General features: G+C 47.0%; 1 protein-coding gene across 1 annotated transcript in view; it reads left to right on the top strand.

Annotated features, from left to right (window-relative positions):
- TRPA1 (transient receptor potential cation channel subfamily A member 1) overlaps window positions 1-13790 on the top strand; it is a 60695-nt gene extending 46905 nt beyond the window's left edge. Inside the window, exons 21-27 of the mRNA XM_038766755.1 lie at window positions 2626-2795; window positions 4310-4439; window positions 6214-6396; window positions 9239-9307; window positions 10809-10919; window positions 12575-12672; window positions 13500-13790. Coding sequence (XP_038622683.1) covers window positions 2626-2795; window positions 4310-4439; window positions 6214-6396; window positions 9239-9307; window positions 10809-10919; window positions 12575-12672; window positions 13500-13698 — 960 coding nt within the window. The 3' untranslated portion in view covers window positions 13699-13790. The remainder of the gene's footprint in view (window positions 1-2625; window positions 2796-4309; window positions 4440-6213; window positions 6397-9238; window positions 9308-10808; window positions 10920-12574; window positions 12673-13499) is intronic.
- Window positions 13791-16251: the final 2461 nt, after the last annotated feature.

Raw genomic sequence — 16251 nt, 5'->3', positions numbered from 1 at the left:
CCGGGATTAGAACCCAGGACCTTCAGATTGCCAGGCACATGCTCTATCCATTACACTATCCTTCTTCTCTAAACAACACCGTCCCCCATTCCAGAGTTTCGGCTGTACTCGGTTTCTCTGTCCACGTCACAGATTAGCTCAGCAACGTATTTGCTCACTATGGATAGAGAATGTGTCTGCTAATTCTGCCGAATCGTCCTCTCCCAAGCGCTTTTAGTACAGTGCTTTGCACATAGTAAGCGCTCAGTAAATACCACTGATTGATTGATGGATTTGTACATTTTTTAATGGTATTTGTTAAGCACCTACTCTGTGCTATGTGTGAAACAGTGCGGTCCAGGGGTAGAGCATGGGCCCGGAAATCAGAAAGATATGGGTTCTAAAAATAAATGAGTTCTTAAGTGCTTTGGGGCTGAGAGAGGGGTGCATAAAGGCTACAAATCCAAAGGGTGATCCAGAAGGGAATGGGAAAAGTGGAAATGAGGGCTTGGGGAAGGCCTCTTGGAGGAGAAATGCTTCTAATCAATCAATGGCATTAAAGAGCGCTTACCGTGTGCGAAGCGCTGTACTAAGCTCTTGGGTGAGTACAGTACAACAGAGTTGGCAGAAAGGTAACCTGCCCACAATGAGCTTCCAGTCTAATAAAGTTTTGAAGATGGGGAGAGTAACTGTTGGATTTGAGGAGGGAGGGCATTCCAGGCCAGAGGCAGGATATGGGCGAGAGGCGAGATTCATTCATGCATTCATTCATTCATTCATTCAATTGTACCTATTGAGCGCTTGCTGTGTGCACAGCACTGGACTAAGTGCTTGGGAGAGTCCAATACAGCAAACAGATGCATTCCCTACCCACAGTGAGCTTACAATCTAGAGCGGGAGACAGATGTTAATAGAAATAAATTCATTCGATCATAGCTATTGAGCGCTTACTGTGTGCAGAGCACTATACGAAGCACTTGGGAGAGGACAATATAACAAGAAACAGACACATTCCCTGCCCACAATGAGTTTATAATCTAGAGAAGGAGACAGACGTTAACAGAAATAAATTCATTCGATCATATCTATTGAGCGCTTACTGTGTGCAGAGCACTATATGAAGCACTTGGGAGAGGACAATATAACAAGAAACAGACACATTCCCTGCCCACAATGAGTTTATAATCTAGAGAAGGAGACAGACGTTAACAGAAATAAATTCATTCGATCATATCTATTGAGCGCTTACTGTGTGCAGAGCACTATATGAAGCACTTGGGAGAGGACAATATAACAAGAAACAGACACATTCCCTGCCCACAATGAGTTTATAATCTAGAGAAGGAGACAGACGTTAACAGAAATAAATTCGTTCGATCATATCTATTGAGCGCTTACTGTGTGCAGAGCACTATATGAAGCACTTGGGAGAGGACAATATAACAAGAAACAGACATATTCTCTGCCCACAATGAGCTTATAATCTAGAGAAGGAGATAGACGTTAACAGAAATAAATTCATTCGATCATATCTATTGAGCGCTTACTGTGTGCAGAGCACTATACGAAGCACTTGGGAGAGGACAATATAACAAGAAACAGACACATTCCCTGCCCACCATGAGTTTATAATCTAGAGAAGGAGACAGACATTAACAGAACTAAATTCATTCGATCATATCTATTGAGCGCTTACTGCGTGCAGAGCACTATACGAAGCACTTGAGAGAGGACAACATAACAAGAAACAGACACATTCCCTGCCCACAGTGAGTTTATAATCTAGAGAAGGAGACAGACGTTAACTGAAATAAATTCATTCGATCATATCTATTGAGCGCTTACTGTGTGCAGAGCACCATATGAAGCACTTGGGAGAGGACAATATAACAAGAAACAGACACATTCCCTGCCCAAAATGAGTTTATAATCTAGAGAAGGAGACAGACGTTAACAGAAATAAATTCATTCGATCATATCTATTGAGCGCTTACTGTGTGCAGAGCACTATATGAAGCACTTGGGAGAGGACAACATAACAAGAAACAGACACATTCTCTGCCCACAATGAGTTTATAATCTAGAGAAGGAGACATGTTAACAGAAATAAATTCATTCGATCATATCTATTGAGCGCTTACTGTGTGCAGAGCACTATATGAAGCACTTGGGAGAGGACAACATAACAAGAAACAGATACATTCTCTACCCACAATGAGTTTATAATTTAGAGAAGGAGACAGACGTTAACAGAAATAAATTCATTCGATCATATCTATTGAGCGCTTACTGTGTGCAGAGCACTATACGAAGCACTTGGGAGAGGACAATATAACAAGAAACAGACACATTCCCTGCCCACAATGAGTTTATAATCTAGAGATTAACAGAAATAAATTCATTCGATCATATCTATTGAGCACTTACTGTGTGCAGAGCACTGGGCTAAGCACTTGGGAGAGTCCAAAAGAATGATGAACAGATGCATTCCCTGCCCACAACGAGCTTACAATCTAGAAACCGTCAGAAACAAATGGAGGAGATGGAAATCCGGGGAGCAGGTTGGCATCAGAGGAGCGCAGTGTTGGAGCGGAGTCGGATTGGTTTGGAAAACTCTTCCCATCTTGTTTCCCTCTGCTCTTCCAGAGGTTGAGTTACCTGTCCGACCAGAACAATTGGATAGAATGGCTCATCTACTCGACAAGTCTGGTTTTCGTGTCTCCCCTGTTCCTCAACGTCCCTGCCGATGTCCAGTGGCAATGCGGGGCCATCGCCGTGCACATGTCTTGGATGAATTTCCTTCTCTACCTGCAGAGGTGAGACCGCGGGGGCCGGGCCCTGCAAGACCACCCGTTCGGAACCCGAGATCCCCATCCATTCATTCACTCATTCGATCGTATTTATTGAGCGCTTACTGTGTGCACAGCAGTGTACTAAGCTCTTGGAAAGTACAATTCGGCAACGGATAGAGACAATCCCCACCCAACAACGGGCTCACAGTCTAGAAGGGGGAGACAGGCAACAAAACACAAGTAGACAGGCGTCAGTACCCTCAGAATAAATAGAATTATGCTCATCAACGCTCGCAGCGCCCCGGGGGGCGGATCCTGACTAATAATAATCAATAAATCGTATTTATTGAGCGCTTACTGTGTGCAGAGCACTGTACTAAGCGCTTGGGAAGTACAAGTTGGCAACATATAGAGACAGTCCCTACCCAACAGTGGGCTCACAGTCTAAAAGTAATTATGATGGGGGGTATTTATTATGCGCTTACTAGGTGTCAGGCACTGTCCTAAGCCCTGGAGTAGATAGAAGTTAATCAGGTCAGACGCAGTCCCTGTCCCACATGGGGCTCCCATTTTACAGATGAGGGAACCGAGGCCCAGAGAAGTGAAGTGACTTGCCCAAGGTCACCCAGCAGACAAGTGGCAGAGCCGGGATTAGAACCCAAGTCCTTCTGACTCGCAGCCCAGGCTCTAGTCACCAGGCCACGCTGCTTCTCTTTGAAGTGTGTTGGTGCTTGTTGGGTTGTACTTCATTGCTGAACTGTGCTTTCCAAGCGCTTAGTACAGTGCTCTACACACAGTAAGCGCTCAACAAATACAACTGAATGAATGAATTTAGGCTTCCCTCACCAAAGACGTGTCAGTCGGCAGTCTGTCAGTTTGTCAACTTTTTTCCCAGTCCAGAGCCCCCTCAACCCCACAGATCCCGAGAAGCCAAGCCGCCACTGGGGGTGGAACCAGTAACAATAATAATAATTATGGCATTTAAGTGCTTACTATGTGCCAAGCACTGTTCTAAGCACTGGGGTTCTTACAAGGTTAATGAAGTTGTCCCTTGTGGGGCTCCCAGTTCCCCCCGTGTTACAGTTCCCCCATCTGTAAAATGGGGATTAAGACTGTGAGCCCCCCGTGGGACAACCTGATCACCTTGTAACCTCCCCAGCGCTTAGAACAGTGCTTTGCACATAGTAAGCACCTAACAAATGCCATTATTATTATTTATTATTACATGAGGCTCACAGTCATGGTGTAGGAGGGACCAAGGGTATCGAATCCCCATTTTCCAGATGAGGGAACTGAAGGCCCAGAGAAGTCAAGCGACTTGCCCAAGGTCACACAGCAGAGAAGCAGTGGAGCCAGGATGAGAACCCAGGTCCTTCTAAATCTCAGGCCTGCGCTCTACCCGCTAGGCATCACTGCCAATCAATCAATTGTATTTCAATCAATCGTATTTATTGAGCGCTTACTGTGTGCAGAGCACTGTACTAAGCGCCCTGCCAGCGGAGCGCCTCAGAACCGTTCCTCTTCCTGCGTTTCCTCAGGTTTGAAAACTTCGGGATCTACATCGTGATACTGTGGGAGATCATGAGGACGCTGTTCCGGACTACTGTCGTCTTTTTTTCCCTCATTCTCTCCTTTGGGCTGAGTTTCTACATCCTGCTGGGTTTACAGGTGAGAGGAGCCATAAACTCCCCTCCATAGGGGTCACGGAGAGGGGTCGCACAGCTAAGAATCAAGTTCAGGGGTCTCGGGTACCCACAGTCTTAATCTGCATTTTACAGATGAGGGTCTGAGAAGTGAAATGACTTGCCCAAGATCACACAGCAGACAAGCGGCAGAGTTCGGATTAGAACTCAGGTCCTTGGACTCCCAATTCCTGTTCTTTTTTTTAATGGTATTTGTTAAGGGCTTATTAGTCTTCCAAGTGCTTGACACAGTGTTCTGCATATATAGGTGCTCAGTAAATTCAACTGACAGGCAGAATACTAAACTCTGGGGTACATATGAGACAATCAAATTGATCACAGTCCCTGTCCCGCATAGGATTCACAGTCTTAGTCCGTATTTTACAGATGGAGTAACTGAGGCACAGAGAAGCGAAGCGACTTGCCCAAGGTGACACAACAGAAAAGTGGCAGAGCTAGGCTATGCCTCTTCCCAATTATTTAATAGAGATTGTGCATTCTGAGTATTCACCTTGTCCTGTGCACAGTGGAGAGTACAAAGTGGGTTTGGGAAACATTTTGTGACAGTGAGGCCTCCAAATTCCAATTATGCCACTTCTCTCCAGACTGTAAGCTCACTGTGGGCAGGGAATGTGTCTGTTTAGTGTTGTATTATCCTCTTCCAAGAGCTTAGTACAGCGCCCTGCACACAGGAAGCCCTAAATAAATACCACTGAATGAACGATCGAATGAAAGGTGATGAAGGAGATTTACGATTGCGAGTTCCATTCTGGGTTCTATTTCCACAGCTCGACCACGCCTTTCTTCAATTCCCATATTTCACGTTCGTTAATCAATCAATTCATTCATTCATTCAATCCTATTTATTGAGCGCTTACTGTGTGCAGAGCACTGTACTAAGCGCTTGGGAAGTACAAGCTGGGAATATATAGAGGTGGTCCCTACCCAACAGCGGGCTCACAGTCTAGAAGATGAGGTAACTGGGGACCAGAGAAGTTCATTCATTCATTCAATCGTATTTATTGAGCACTTACTGTGTGCAGAGCACTGTACTAAGCGCTTGGGAAGTACAAGTTGGGAATATATAGAGACGGTCCCTACCCCACAGTGGGCTCACAGTCTAGAAGGGGGAGATCAATCAATCGTATTTATTGAGCGCTTCCTGTGTGCAGAGCACTGTACTAAGTGCTTGGGAAGTACAAGTTGGCAACATATAGAGACAGTCCCTACCCAACAGTGGGCTCACAGTCTAAAACTCACCCGAGCCGGGCAGCAGCAGGATGGGAGAGAGACGAGGGCGGAGACTCAAGTCGACTGCTGAGAGCTCACCTCCTCCAGGAGGCCTTCCCAGACTGAGCCCCTTCTTTCCTCTCCCCCTCGTCCCCCTCTCCATCCCCCCGTCTTACCTCCTTCCCTTCCCCACAGCACCTGTATATATGGATATATGGTTGTACATATTTATTACTCTATTTATTTATTTATTTATTTACTTTACTTGTACATTTCTATCCTACTTATTTTATTTTGTTGGTACGTTTGGTTCTGTTCTCTGTCTCCCCCTTTTAGACTGTGAGCCCACTGTTGGGTAGGGACTGTCTCTATGTGCTGCCAATTTGTACTTCCCAAGCGCTTAGTCCAGTGCTCTGCACATAGTAAGCGCTCAATAAATACGATTGATTGATTGATTGATTGACTGTGTGGAAAGCGGCAATTGTCAACTGTTTCCGGATTTCCCTGATGTCCTTGGTTTCGTTTTTCAGAGACCCTACGGGACGCCGGCTCTTTCGATCATGCGGACCTTCGCCATGATGCTGGGAGACATTAATTACCAGGAGGGTTTCCTTCAACCCTACCTAGACAACAGCCTGCCCTATCCCTTCCTGTCCTTTCTGTGTCTCATCAACTTCACCTTCCTCATGCCAATCCTCCTCATGAATTTGCTCGTAAGTATGGTTTCTCTCAGTGCGGAAATGCTCAGGTCTTGGGTTGGGAATGGTTCGGCTCCTCCTTTGCTAAGCTCCTCCAAGGCAGGGAGAGGGCTTACAAGCAACGTGGCCTTGCGGATGGAACAGAAGCAGCGTGGCATAGTGGATAGGCCCGGGAATCAGAAAGTCATGAGTTCTAATCCTGGCTCCGCCACTTATAATGATGATAATTATAATTTGGGTATTTGCTAAGCGCTTACTATGTGCAAAGCACCGTTCTAAACGCTGGGGAGGATACAAGGTGATCAGGTTGTCCCATGTGGGGCTCACAATCTTAATCCCCATTTTACAGATGAGGTAACTGAGGCACAGAGAATCATCATAATAATAATGATGGCATTTGTTAAGTGCTTACTATGTGCAAAGCACTGTTCTAAGCGCTGGGGGGGGGGATGCAAGGTGATCAGGTTGCCCCAGGTGGGGCTCACAGTCTTCATCCCCATTTTACAGATGAGGTAACTGAGGCACAGAGAAGTGAAGTGACTTGCCCAAAGTCACACAGCTGACAAGCAGCAGAGCCGGGATTCGAACCCATGACCTCAGACTCCAAAGCCCAGGCTCTTTCCACTGAGCCATGCTGCTTCCCCAAGTGACCTTGAGCAAGTCCCTTTATTTCTCTGGGCCTCAGTTCCCTCATCTGTAAAATGGGGATTGAGACTGTGAGCCCCGTGTGGGACGGGGTCTGCGCCCGACCCAATTAACTTATATCTACCTCAGCGCTTATTACAGTGCCTGGCACATAGTAAGTGCTTAACAAATACCACAATTATCATTATTATTCATTTTAACTCCAAGTGCCTGTTACCACACTCTAAACGGAGCAGGCATCCAGTACAGCACTCAGCACACAGGAGGGACTCCAGGGAAAGTAAAATCAAGCAATCGTATTTATTGAGCACTTACTGTGTGCAGAGCACTGTACTAAGTGCTTGGGAAATCCAAGTTGGCAACATATAGAGGCAGTCCCTACCCAACAGTGGGTTCACAGTCTAAAAGACTGTGAGTAAAAGTAAAAAGTAAAAACATAAGGCAGGCAAGTAATGTAGCTTAACTTTGAGAAACCGGTAAGTGTAAATTGGAGTTTAATACATGAGTTAAAAGCTCAGTCATTGCTGTTCTGTGGGGGTTATTTTTTGGTCGGTCTGTTATGGTATTTGTGTGCCAAGCACTGTTCTAAACACTGAGGTAGATACCAGCTAATCGGTTTGGACACAGTCCCTGCTCCACATAGGGCTCGCAGTCTAAGGAGGAAGAAAATTTAACCCCCCATTTTACAGATGAGGGAACTGAGGCCCAGAGAAGAGAACATAGAGAAGCAGCATGGCTCAGTGGAAAGAGCCCGGGCTTTGGAGTCAGGGGTCAGGGGTTTGAATCCTGCCTCCACCACATGTCTGCTGTAAGGGAACTGAGGCCCAGAGAAGAGAACATAGAGAAGCAGCGTGGCTCAGTGGAAAGAGCCAGGGCTTTGGAGTCAGAGGTCATGGGTTCAAATCCCGGCTCCGCCACTTGTCGGCTGTGTGACTTTGGGCAGGTCACTTCACTTCTCCGGGCCTCAGTTACCTCATCTGTAAAATGGGGATTAAGACTGTGAGTCCCGCGTGGGACAACCTGATCACCTTGTAAACTCCCCAGCGCTTAGAACAGTGCTTTGCACATAGTAAGCGCTTAATAAATGTCATTAAAAAAAAAAGTCACTTAACTTCTCCGAGCCTCAGTTACCTCATCTATAAAATGGGGATGAAGACTGTGAGCCCCACGTGGGACAACCTGATCACCTTGTATCCCCCCCCAGCGCTTAGAACAGTGCTTTGCACAGAATAAGCACTTAACAAATAATAATAATAATAATGGCATTTAATAAGCGCTTACTATATGCAAAGCACTGTTCTAAGCGCAGGGGAGGTTACAAGGTGATCAGCTTGTCCCACGGGGGGCTCACAATCTTAATCCAACAAATGCCATAATAATAATAATAATAATTATTATTATTATTATTATTAAGAGAAGCAGTGTAGCCTAGTGGAATGAACCCAGGACTGGGAGTCAGGAGGTCCTGGGTTCTAATCCCTGCTCTGCCACTTGTCTGCTGTGTGACTTCAGGCAAGTCACTTCACTTCTTGGGGCCTCAGTTACCGCATCTGTAAAATGGGGATTAAGACTGTGAGCTCTATGTCTGACAGGGACTGTGTCCAACCTGATGATCTTGTATCTACTCCAGCATTTAGAACAGTGCCTGGCACATAGTAAGCACTTAACAAATACCATTAATATATTGTATATGTTATATATATATATATATATATATATATATATATATATATAACATATACAATATATTAACACAATATATATATATATATCTTGCCCAAAGTCTCACAGTAGATGTGGCACTTGTACATATTCTATTTATTTTATTTTGTTAATATGTTTTGTTCTCTGTCTCCCCCTTCTAGACTGTGAGCCCACTGTTGGGGAGGGACTGTCTCTATACGTTGCCAACTTGTAATTCCCAAGCGTTTAGTACAGTGCTCTGCACACAGTAAGCGCTCAATAAATATGATTGAATGAATGAATGAATGAATGAACCAGTCAGAAGGCCCAAGTTCTTTCTACTAGGCCATGCTTTGTCCCCTGTGTCCTTGAACGATAATAATAATAATGATAGTAGGCATTAGTTAAGTGCCTACTATGTTCATTCATTCAACTGTATTTACTGAGCACTGACTGTGTGCAGAGCACTGTACTAAGCGCTTGGGAGAGGACAGCAGAACAATAAACAGACATATTCCTTGCCCTGTAGATTGGTTTGGCGGTCGGAGACATAGCGGAGGTTCAGAAATACGCATCGCTGAAAAGGATCGCCATGCAGGTGAGCAATCGATCACATCGACTGAGTGCTTACTATGTGCAGAGCCCTGTACTAAACGCTCAGGAGAGAACGACCCGACAGAATTAGCCGCCGCGTAGAGGGGGCAGCTGACTTTGAAGAAGGAAACCGGGCTGAGATGGACCAGAAAAATAATGATGGGATGGATCAAGGGCATCATTCTGTGCCAAGCACTGTGCTAAGCGTTGGGAAATGGCACAACCTAGTAAATAACGCACAGGCCCGGAAGTCAGAAGGATCTGGGTTCTAATCCTGACCCCGCCACTCGCCTGCTGTGTAACCTTGGGCTCAAGTGGTCACTTATCTTACAGAGACTCATTTTGAATGCAGAGTAGACGCACAGACCTCAAAGAAGAAGTGTGGCTCAGTGGGAAGGGCCCGGGCTTTGGAGTCAGAGGTCATGGGTTCAAATCCTGACTCCACCAATTGTCAGCTGTGTGACTCTGGGCAAGTCACTTAACATCTCTTAACATCTTAACATGCCTCAGTTACCTCATCTGCAAAATGGGGTTTAGGATGGTGAGCCCCCCGTGGGACAACCTGATCACCTTGTAACCTCCCCAGTGCTTAGAACAGTGCTTTGCACATAGTAAGCGCTTAATAAATGCCATCATTATTATTATTTTTCTAAAGGTTCATTCTTTCTGTCAATCGCATTTATTGAGCACTGACTGTGTGTGAAGCTTAATGACATTCATTAAGCGCTTACTATGCACCAGGCACTGGACTGAGTGCCAGGGTAGATACAAGCTAATCAGATCAAACGCAGTCCCTGTCCTTCCTGGGGCTTCCGGTCTTCATCCCCATTTTACAGATGAGGTCACTGAGGCTCGGAGAAGTGAAGTGACTTGCCCAAGACCTCACGGTGGGCAAGTGGCAGAGCCTGAGGACCTTTTAACTCCCAGGCCCTATCCACTAGGCCACCCTGCTTCTCTTAAATTAGGGGAATTAAATTCTCTTATCATCATCATCATCAATCGTATTTATTGAGCGCTTACTGTGTGCAGAGCACTGTACTAAGCGCTTGGGAAGTACAAATTGTCAACATATAGAGACAGTCCCTACCCAACAGTGGGCTCACAGTCTAGGGGAAACAGCATAGCTCAGTGGAAAGAGCCCGGGCTTTGGAGTCAGAGGTCGTGGGTTCAAATCCTGGCTCTGCCACTCGTCAGCTGTGTGACGTTGGGCAAGTCACTTCACTTCTCTTGGCCTCAGTTCCCTCATCTGTAAAATGGGGATGAAGACTGTGAGCCCTCGTGGGACAACCTGATTACCTTGTACCTACCCCAGCACTTAGAACAGTGCTTTGCACATAGTAAGCACTTAACAAATACCAACATAATTATTATTATTATTATTAAATGTTGAATAAAATTCAGCAGCAGTTGTTAAAATGATGTCAGAGTTCCCTAGCCGGGTCTTAATGGGTGACTAATTTGTGTGTGTGTGTGTCTATGTGGTGTGTGTTTGTGTGTGTATATAGGTTGAACTCCACACCAATTTAGAGAAGAAGCTTCCATTTTGGTTCCTCAACAAGGTGGACCAGATTTCGGTCAGGGTGCATCCCAACAGGCCGAGATACTTTGGGATCATGGTAAAGTCATCAACAGCTGGGCCTCTCCAGAACACAGACCCTGAGTGACTCTCCTCCCCCTTAAGACCGTGGGCAGGGCCAGCCTCCTGGGACAACCTCATGGCCATCTGGCCCACAGCTCCCACTGGGTGGTCTTCTTGGACTCTCCCCTCTCCATGACCCAAACTGGACCATCCAACACCCCCTGACTCTCCCCTCTCCATCCCTGACTCTCCCCCACTGTCCCAGAATGGACAATCCGAAACCCCTGACTTTCTCCTGGCGATCCAACAAAGCCATCCGACAACCCTGACTTTCTCCCAGTGATCCAGCCCGGACCACCCAACCACCCCCCACCTCGCCCCTCTCCATCCCTGATTCTCCCCCAGTGACCCCGCAGGTATCACCCAACACCCCTCACTTTTCCCCTGGACCTGTTTCAGCCGCTGAGAACCGTAACGTTTGATGACCGCAGGCAGGAGATAAGCCGTCAGAGACGGCAAAAGGGAAATCTCTGGTTTTTCCTGCGGGACCTTTGTTTTCCAAAGAGCTTTCGCCCTATGCACCTTAATTTTTCCTCACAACGTGAGGGAGGGAAATGTCAGTAACCACTGGAGCCTCTCCTCTGCTTTAGGTCCCCTCTCAGAGCGGGTCCGTGTGTTCACGCCAACGACATTTAGGGCCTGGTTTCAAACCAGTTCTGCCACCTGCTACATGTCTGGGTTCCAGACAAGTCTGATCCCAAAGCATTGCTTCTTTGGGGAGTCAAGGCTGGCTTGGGCCCCCCAAATTCAGCTCCCAAAGAACCCATTCACTTGTAAGCTTCCTGAGAGTAGACCCTGTGTTTTCTGCTTTTATTGTTCGCTCCTAGGACGGGACTCTGTCCTCAGGAGGAGCTCAGTACAGGGTCCGGTACAGCGCACCTATTCCAAACTGTTGTCTGGGTGAATTCATTCAATCCTATTTATTGAGCGCTTACTGTCTGCAGAGCACTGTACTAAGCGATGAATGAAAGACTCACTGACTCCAGTCCACACCCTTCACAAGACAGGGGTGCCAACTGAACAATAATAACTGTTAAGCGCTTACTGTGGGCCAGGCCCTGTACTAAGCGCTGGGATGGATACAACCAAATAGGATAGTCCCTGTCCCACGTGGGGCTCCCAGGCTCCACCCTCATTTTCCAAATGAGGGAACTGAGGCCCAAAGAAGTGAAACGACTTGGCCAAGGTCATAGAACGGACAAGGGGCAGAGCCAGGATTAGAACCCATGACCTTCTGCCTCTCAGGACTGTGCTCTGTCCACTCTGCCACGCTGCCAGGAGTAGTAGTAGTGTTTTCTCTAGCCCTCCACCCTCCGCTAAGGGCTTGGATGTACAAGGCTGAGAAGCAACCCGGTCCAATGGCAGCAAGGTGCAACACTCTGCCCTGAGCACTGATTCCAAACCGGATTTCCAATGTTCCAGAGGCGGACTTCGAGGCTAGGGCCCTGATCCTGAGGCTCAGGGTGGATCGTGCCCTTTCCCAAGGCTGTCCCTGGCTAGAAATGGGCAACCTCGATGGGGCAGGGGCTACTGGGCCCTTGCCACACTGATCCTTGTGGTGGTGGGTCGGGGGGCGGGGAGGGGCACTGAGGCCCAGTGCGGCCTGACTGGTGACCCCGATTCTTCACGCAGAGCCTGTTCCAGTTCTGCTTCTCCTTTGAAGACCCAAGGCAAGATCTGCCAAGCGCCGATAACGTTCTGGAGACCGAGGTTTTGAAGCAGAAGTACAGGTGGGCTTGCTCTTCCCTGCACGCCCAGAGCGGGACCGCACGTGCTCACCTCTCTCTATCCTAGGGGGCTGGCGGGACCTTCTCGTGGCCGTGGGATCCTGGATTGCCTGAGGCCAAATGGTGGCTTTCTCCCGGCCGTCAATAATGATCATAACAATAATAATGATCACTTGTTCATTCAGTTGTATTTATTGGGCACTTAGTGTGTGCAAAGTACTGTACTAAGTGCTAGGGAGAAATGATAACGAGAAGAAGAAGAAAAAGAGGAGAGGATAAAGGAAGAGGAGGAGGAGGAAAAGGAGGAGGAAGAGGATTAGGAGGAAAAGGAGGAGGAGGAAAAAGAGGAGGAAGAGGAGGAAGAAAAGTAGAAGGAAGAGGAAGAGAAACAGGAGAAGGAAAAGGAGGAGGAAGAGGAGGAGAAAAAGGAGAAGGAAAAGGAGGATTAAGAGGAGGAACAGGAGGAAAAGGAGGAGAAAAAGGAGGAGGATTCTTCTCTTCTGGACTGTGAGCTCATTGTAGGTAGAGATTGTCACTGTTTATTGCTGTATTGTACTTTCCCAAGTGCTTAGTTCAGTGTTCTGCACACAGTAAGCGCTTAATAAATACGACTAAATGAATGAGGAGGCACAGGAGGAGGAGAAGGAGAAATATGATACGTATACCCAGCAGCACTCTTGTGGCCTGAACCCACCAGCCATTCAGTAGTGCTTCATGCTCAGGAGGCGCTCAGTAGTCCGACTATATGGAGCGCTCTGTACAGCATCTTGGGGCGTTCAATATGAGGCTGCTGCTAATAATGAGGATGACTCCCCGTCCCTGTCTCTCAGGCTGAAGGACCTATCATCCCTCCTGGAGAAGCAACACGAGCTCATCAAACTCATCATCCAGAAGATGGAGATCACCTCCGAGATGGAGGAGGAGGACTCGGGAGTCTCCTTCCAGGATCGCTTCCGGAGGCAGCAGTTGGAGCAAAGGAACAGCCGGTGGACATCCGTCCTCCAGGCCGTGAAATCCAAGGGGACATAGTGACGGACCCCCGAGCTTCCTCTAGCCCCGGGGTTGGGGGGACCCTCCGGCCAGGGGCCCGAGGCCGTTCCCCCTCCCGTGTCAGACACCCCCACAGCACCGTTGTCGAGGAGTTCCTCAGAGTGGCACTTTTCCGTCTGCGTGGGTGGACGGGTAATCGGCTGGCAGGCCGCATCCGGGAGGGAAACTCAGGAGATAAGGAGTAATCACAAGCCGGTTTCATCTGGAGCTGAATTGTCAGCGATTCATTCCTGCTTATCACCCCGGACGCCAAATGTATTAGTGGCCCACATGTAATCTCTATTAGTGGCCCACCTGTAATCACCGGAGCGAGGCCGGCCTAGGGCTGGTTGGGCCCGACTCCAGATAAAGATTTTCCTCACCGACTCTGTCTCCTCGTCTGATCGAACCGGTTCAATTAGTCTGATTGAACTACATCACCTTCCTTAGGGGAGCTCGGTACTGACGTCTAGATGGTAAGCTCCCCGACTCTAGACAGTAAGTTACCCCTCTAGACTGTAATAATAATTAAAAAATAATAATGATGGCACTGGTTAAGCGCTTACTATGTGCCAGGCACCGTTCTAAGCGCTGGGGTAGATACAAGGTTATCAGGTTGTCCCATGCGGGGCTCACGGTCTTAATCCCCATTTTACAGATGAGGTAACTGAGGCCCAGAGAAGTGGACTCACCCAAGGTCACACAGCAGACACGTGGCAGAGCCAGGATTAGAACCCAGGTCCTCACACTCTCCAGTCCAGGCTCTTTCCACTAAGAAAGAGAACGTGGTATTTCGACCTGGGCCAGTTTCTGCTTTGAGAAGTCCCATCTCGCACTCAGCACCGGTTCCAGCCCTATCACCTGGAGGTTTGTGGGAATCGGGATTTGGAAAGTGGCCTTAGCCTTACCTTGGCCTGGAAATGCAATGTGTTTTGTGCTTCTATTGAACTTTCCAAGTGCTTAGTGCAGGGCACTGCACTCACTAAGCGTTCAGTAAATACCATTACCACTACTGTCAGGCCAGCTTCTACAGACCTGCTTTATAATGTTAATCACCGGGAGGACCAATCACATTAAAAATAACAATAACAACAAAACAATATCACCAGTAATAATAGCAATAATAACAATGAACTTCCCAAGTGCTTGGTACAGTGCTCTGCACACAGTAAGTGCTCAATACGATTGAATGAAAATAATGACACTGATGATGATAATAATATTGGTATTTAGGCACTTGCTATGTGTACAGCACTGCACTAGACGCTGGGATAGATACAAAGCAATAGAGTCAGACACAGTCTTTGTCCCCCGTGGGGCTCACAATGGAAGAAGGAGGGAGTCATATGTCTCACAAGAGGAAAATTCCCCATTTTGGGGGGGCTCCTGCTCACAGGACATGCGCCTAATGGATAGAGCCCGGGCCTGGGGGTCAGAAGGTCACGAGTTCTAATCCCGGCTCCCCCACTTGTCCGCTGTGAGAACTTGGGCAAGTCACTTTACTTCCCTATGCCTCAGTTACCTCATCTGTCAAATGGGCATTGAGACCGTGAGCCCCACGTTGGACAGGGACCCCAATTTGCTTGTATCCGCTCCACTACTTAGTACAGTGCCTGGAACATAGTAAGCACTTAACAAATACCACAATTAGTATTATTATTATTGATAATGGCCCCTTGGAGCTGTTTCCACAGTTTAGGGTAAGTATTTATCTGGCCCGAGGCTGTGGGGCAAAAAGAAAGTTCATCGGACGCCCCCAAGGCGGCGGTTTCAGTTAACGCTTCTTCTATAACACGGGCTGGCAAACCCATTCCAAGTATCAGCCCGTTACTTGATATTCTATGAAAAGCTTCATCTTTCCTAATAATAACAATAGCAACAACAACAATAACAATAAAGTTCATCGGACGCCCACGGGGTGGCGGTTTCAGTTAACGCTTCTACTATAACACAGGCTGGAAAACCCATTCCAAGTATCAGCCCATTACTTGCTATTCTGTGAAAAGCTTCATTTTTCCTAATAATAACAATAACAAAACAACACTAATAACAACAACAATAATAATAACAACAAAGTTCGTCGGACGCCCACAAGGTGGTGGTTTCAGTTAATGCTTCTGCTATAACACAGGCTGGCAAACCCATTCCAAGTATCAGCCCGTTACTTGATATTCTATGAAAAGCTTCATTTTTCCTAATAATAACAATAACAACAATAATAATAACAATAACAACAACAACAATAATAATAACAATAAAGTTCATCTGACGCCCTCAAGGCGGCGGTTTCAGTTAATGCTTCTACTATAACACGGGCGGGCAAACCCATTCCAAGTATCAGCCCGTTACTTGCTATTCTATGAAAAGCTTCATTTTTCCTAATAATAATAACAACAACAATCACAACAACAACAACAACAATAACAATAAAGTTCGTCGGATGCCCACGGGGTGGCGGTTTCAGATAACGCTTCTACTATAACACGGGCTGGCAAACCCATTCCAAGTATCAGCCCGTTACTTGATATTCTATGAAAAGCTTCATTTTCCCTA

Source organism: Tachyglossus aculeatus, chromosome 25, assembly GCF_015852505.1.
Source record: "Tachyglossus aculeatus isolate mTacAcu1 chromosome 25, mTacAcu1.pri, whole genome shotgun sequence".
Lineage (NCBI taxonomy): Eukaryota > Metazoa > Chordata > Mammalia > Monotremata > Tachyglossidae > Tachyglossus > Tachyglossus aculeatus.
This window is presented reverse-complemented; position numbering and strand designations above follow the sequence as displayed.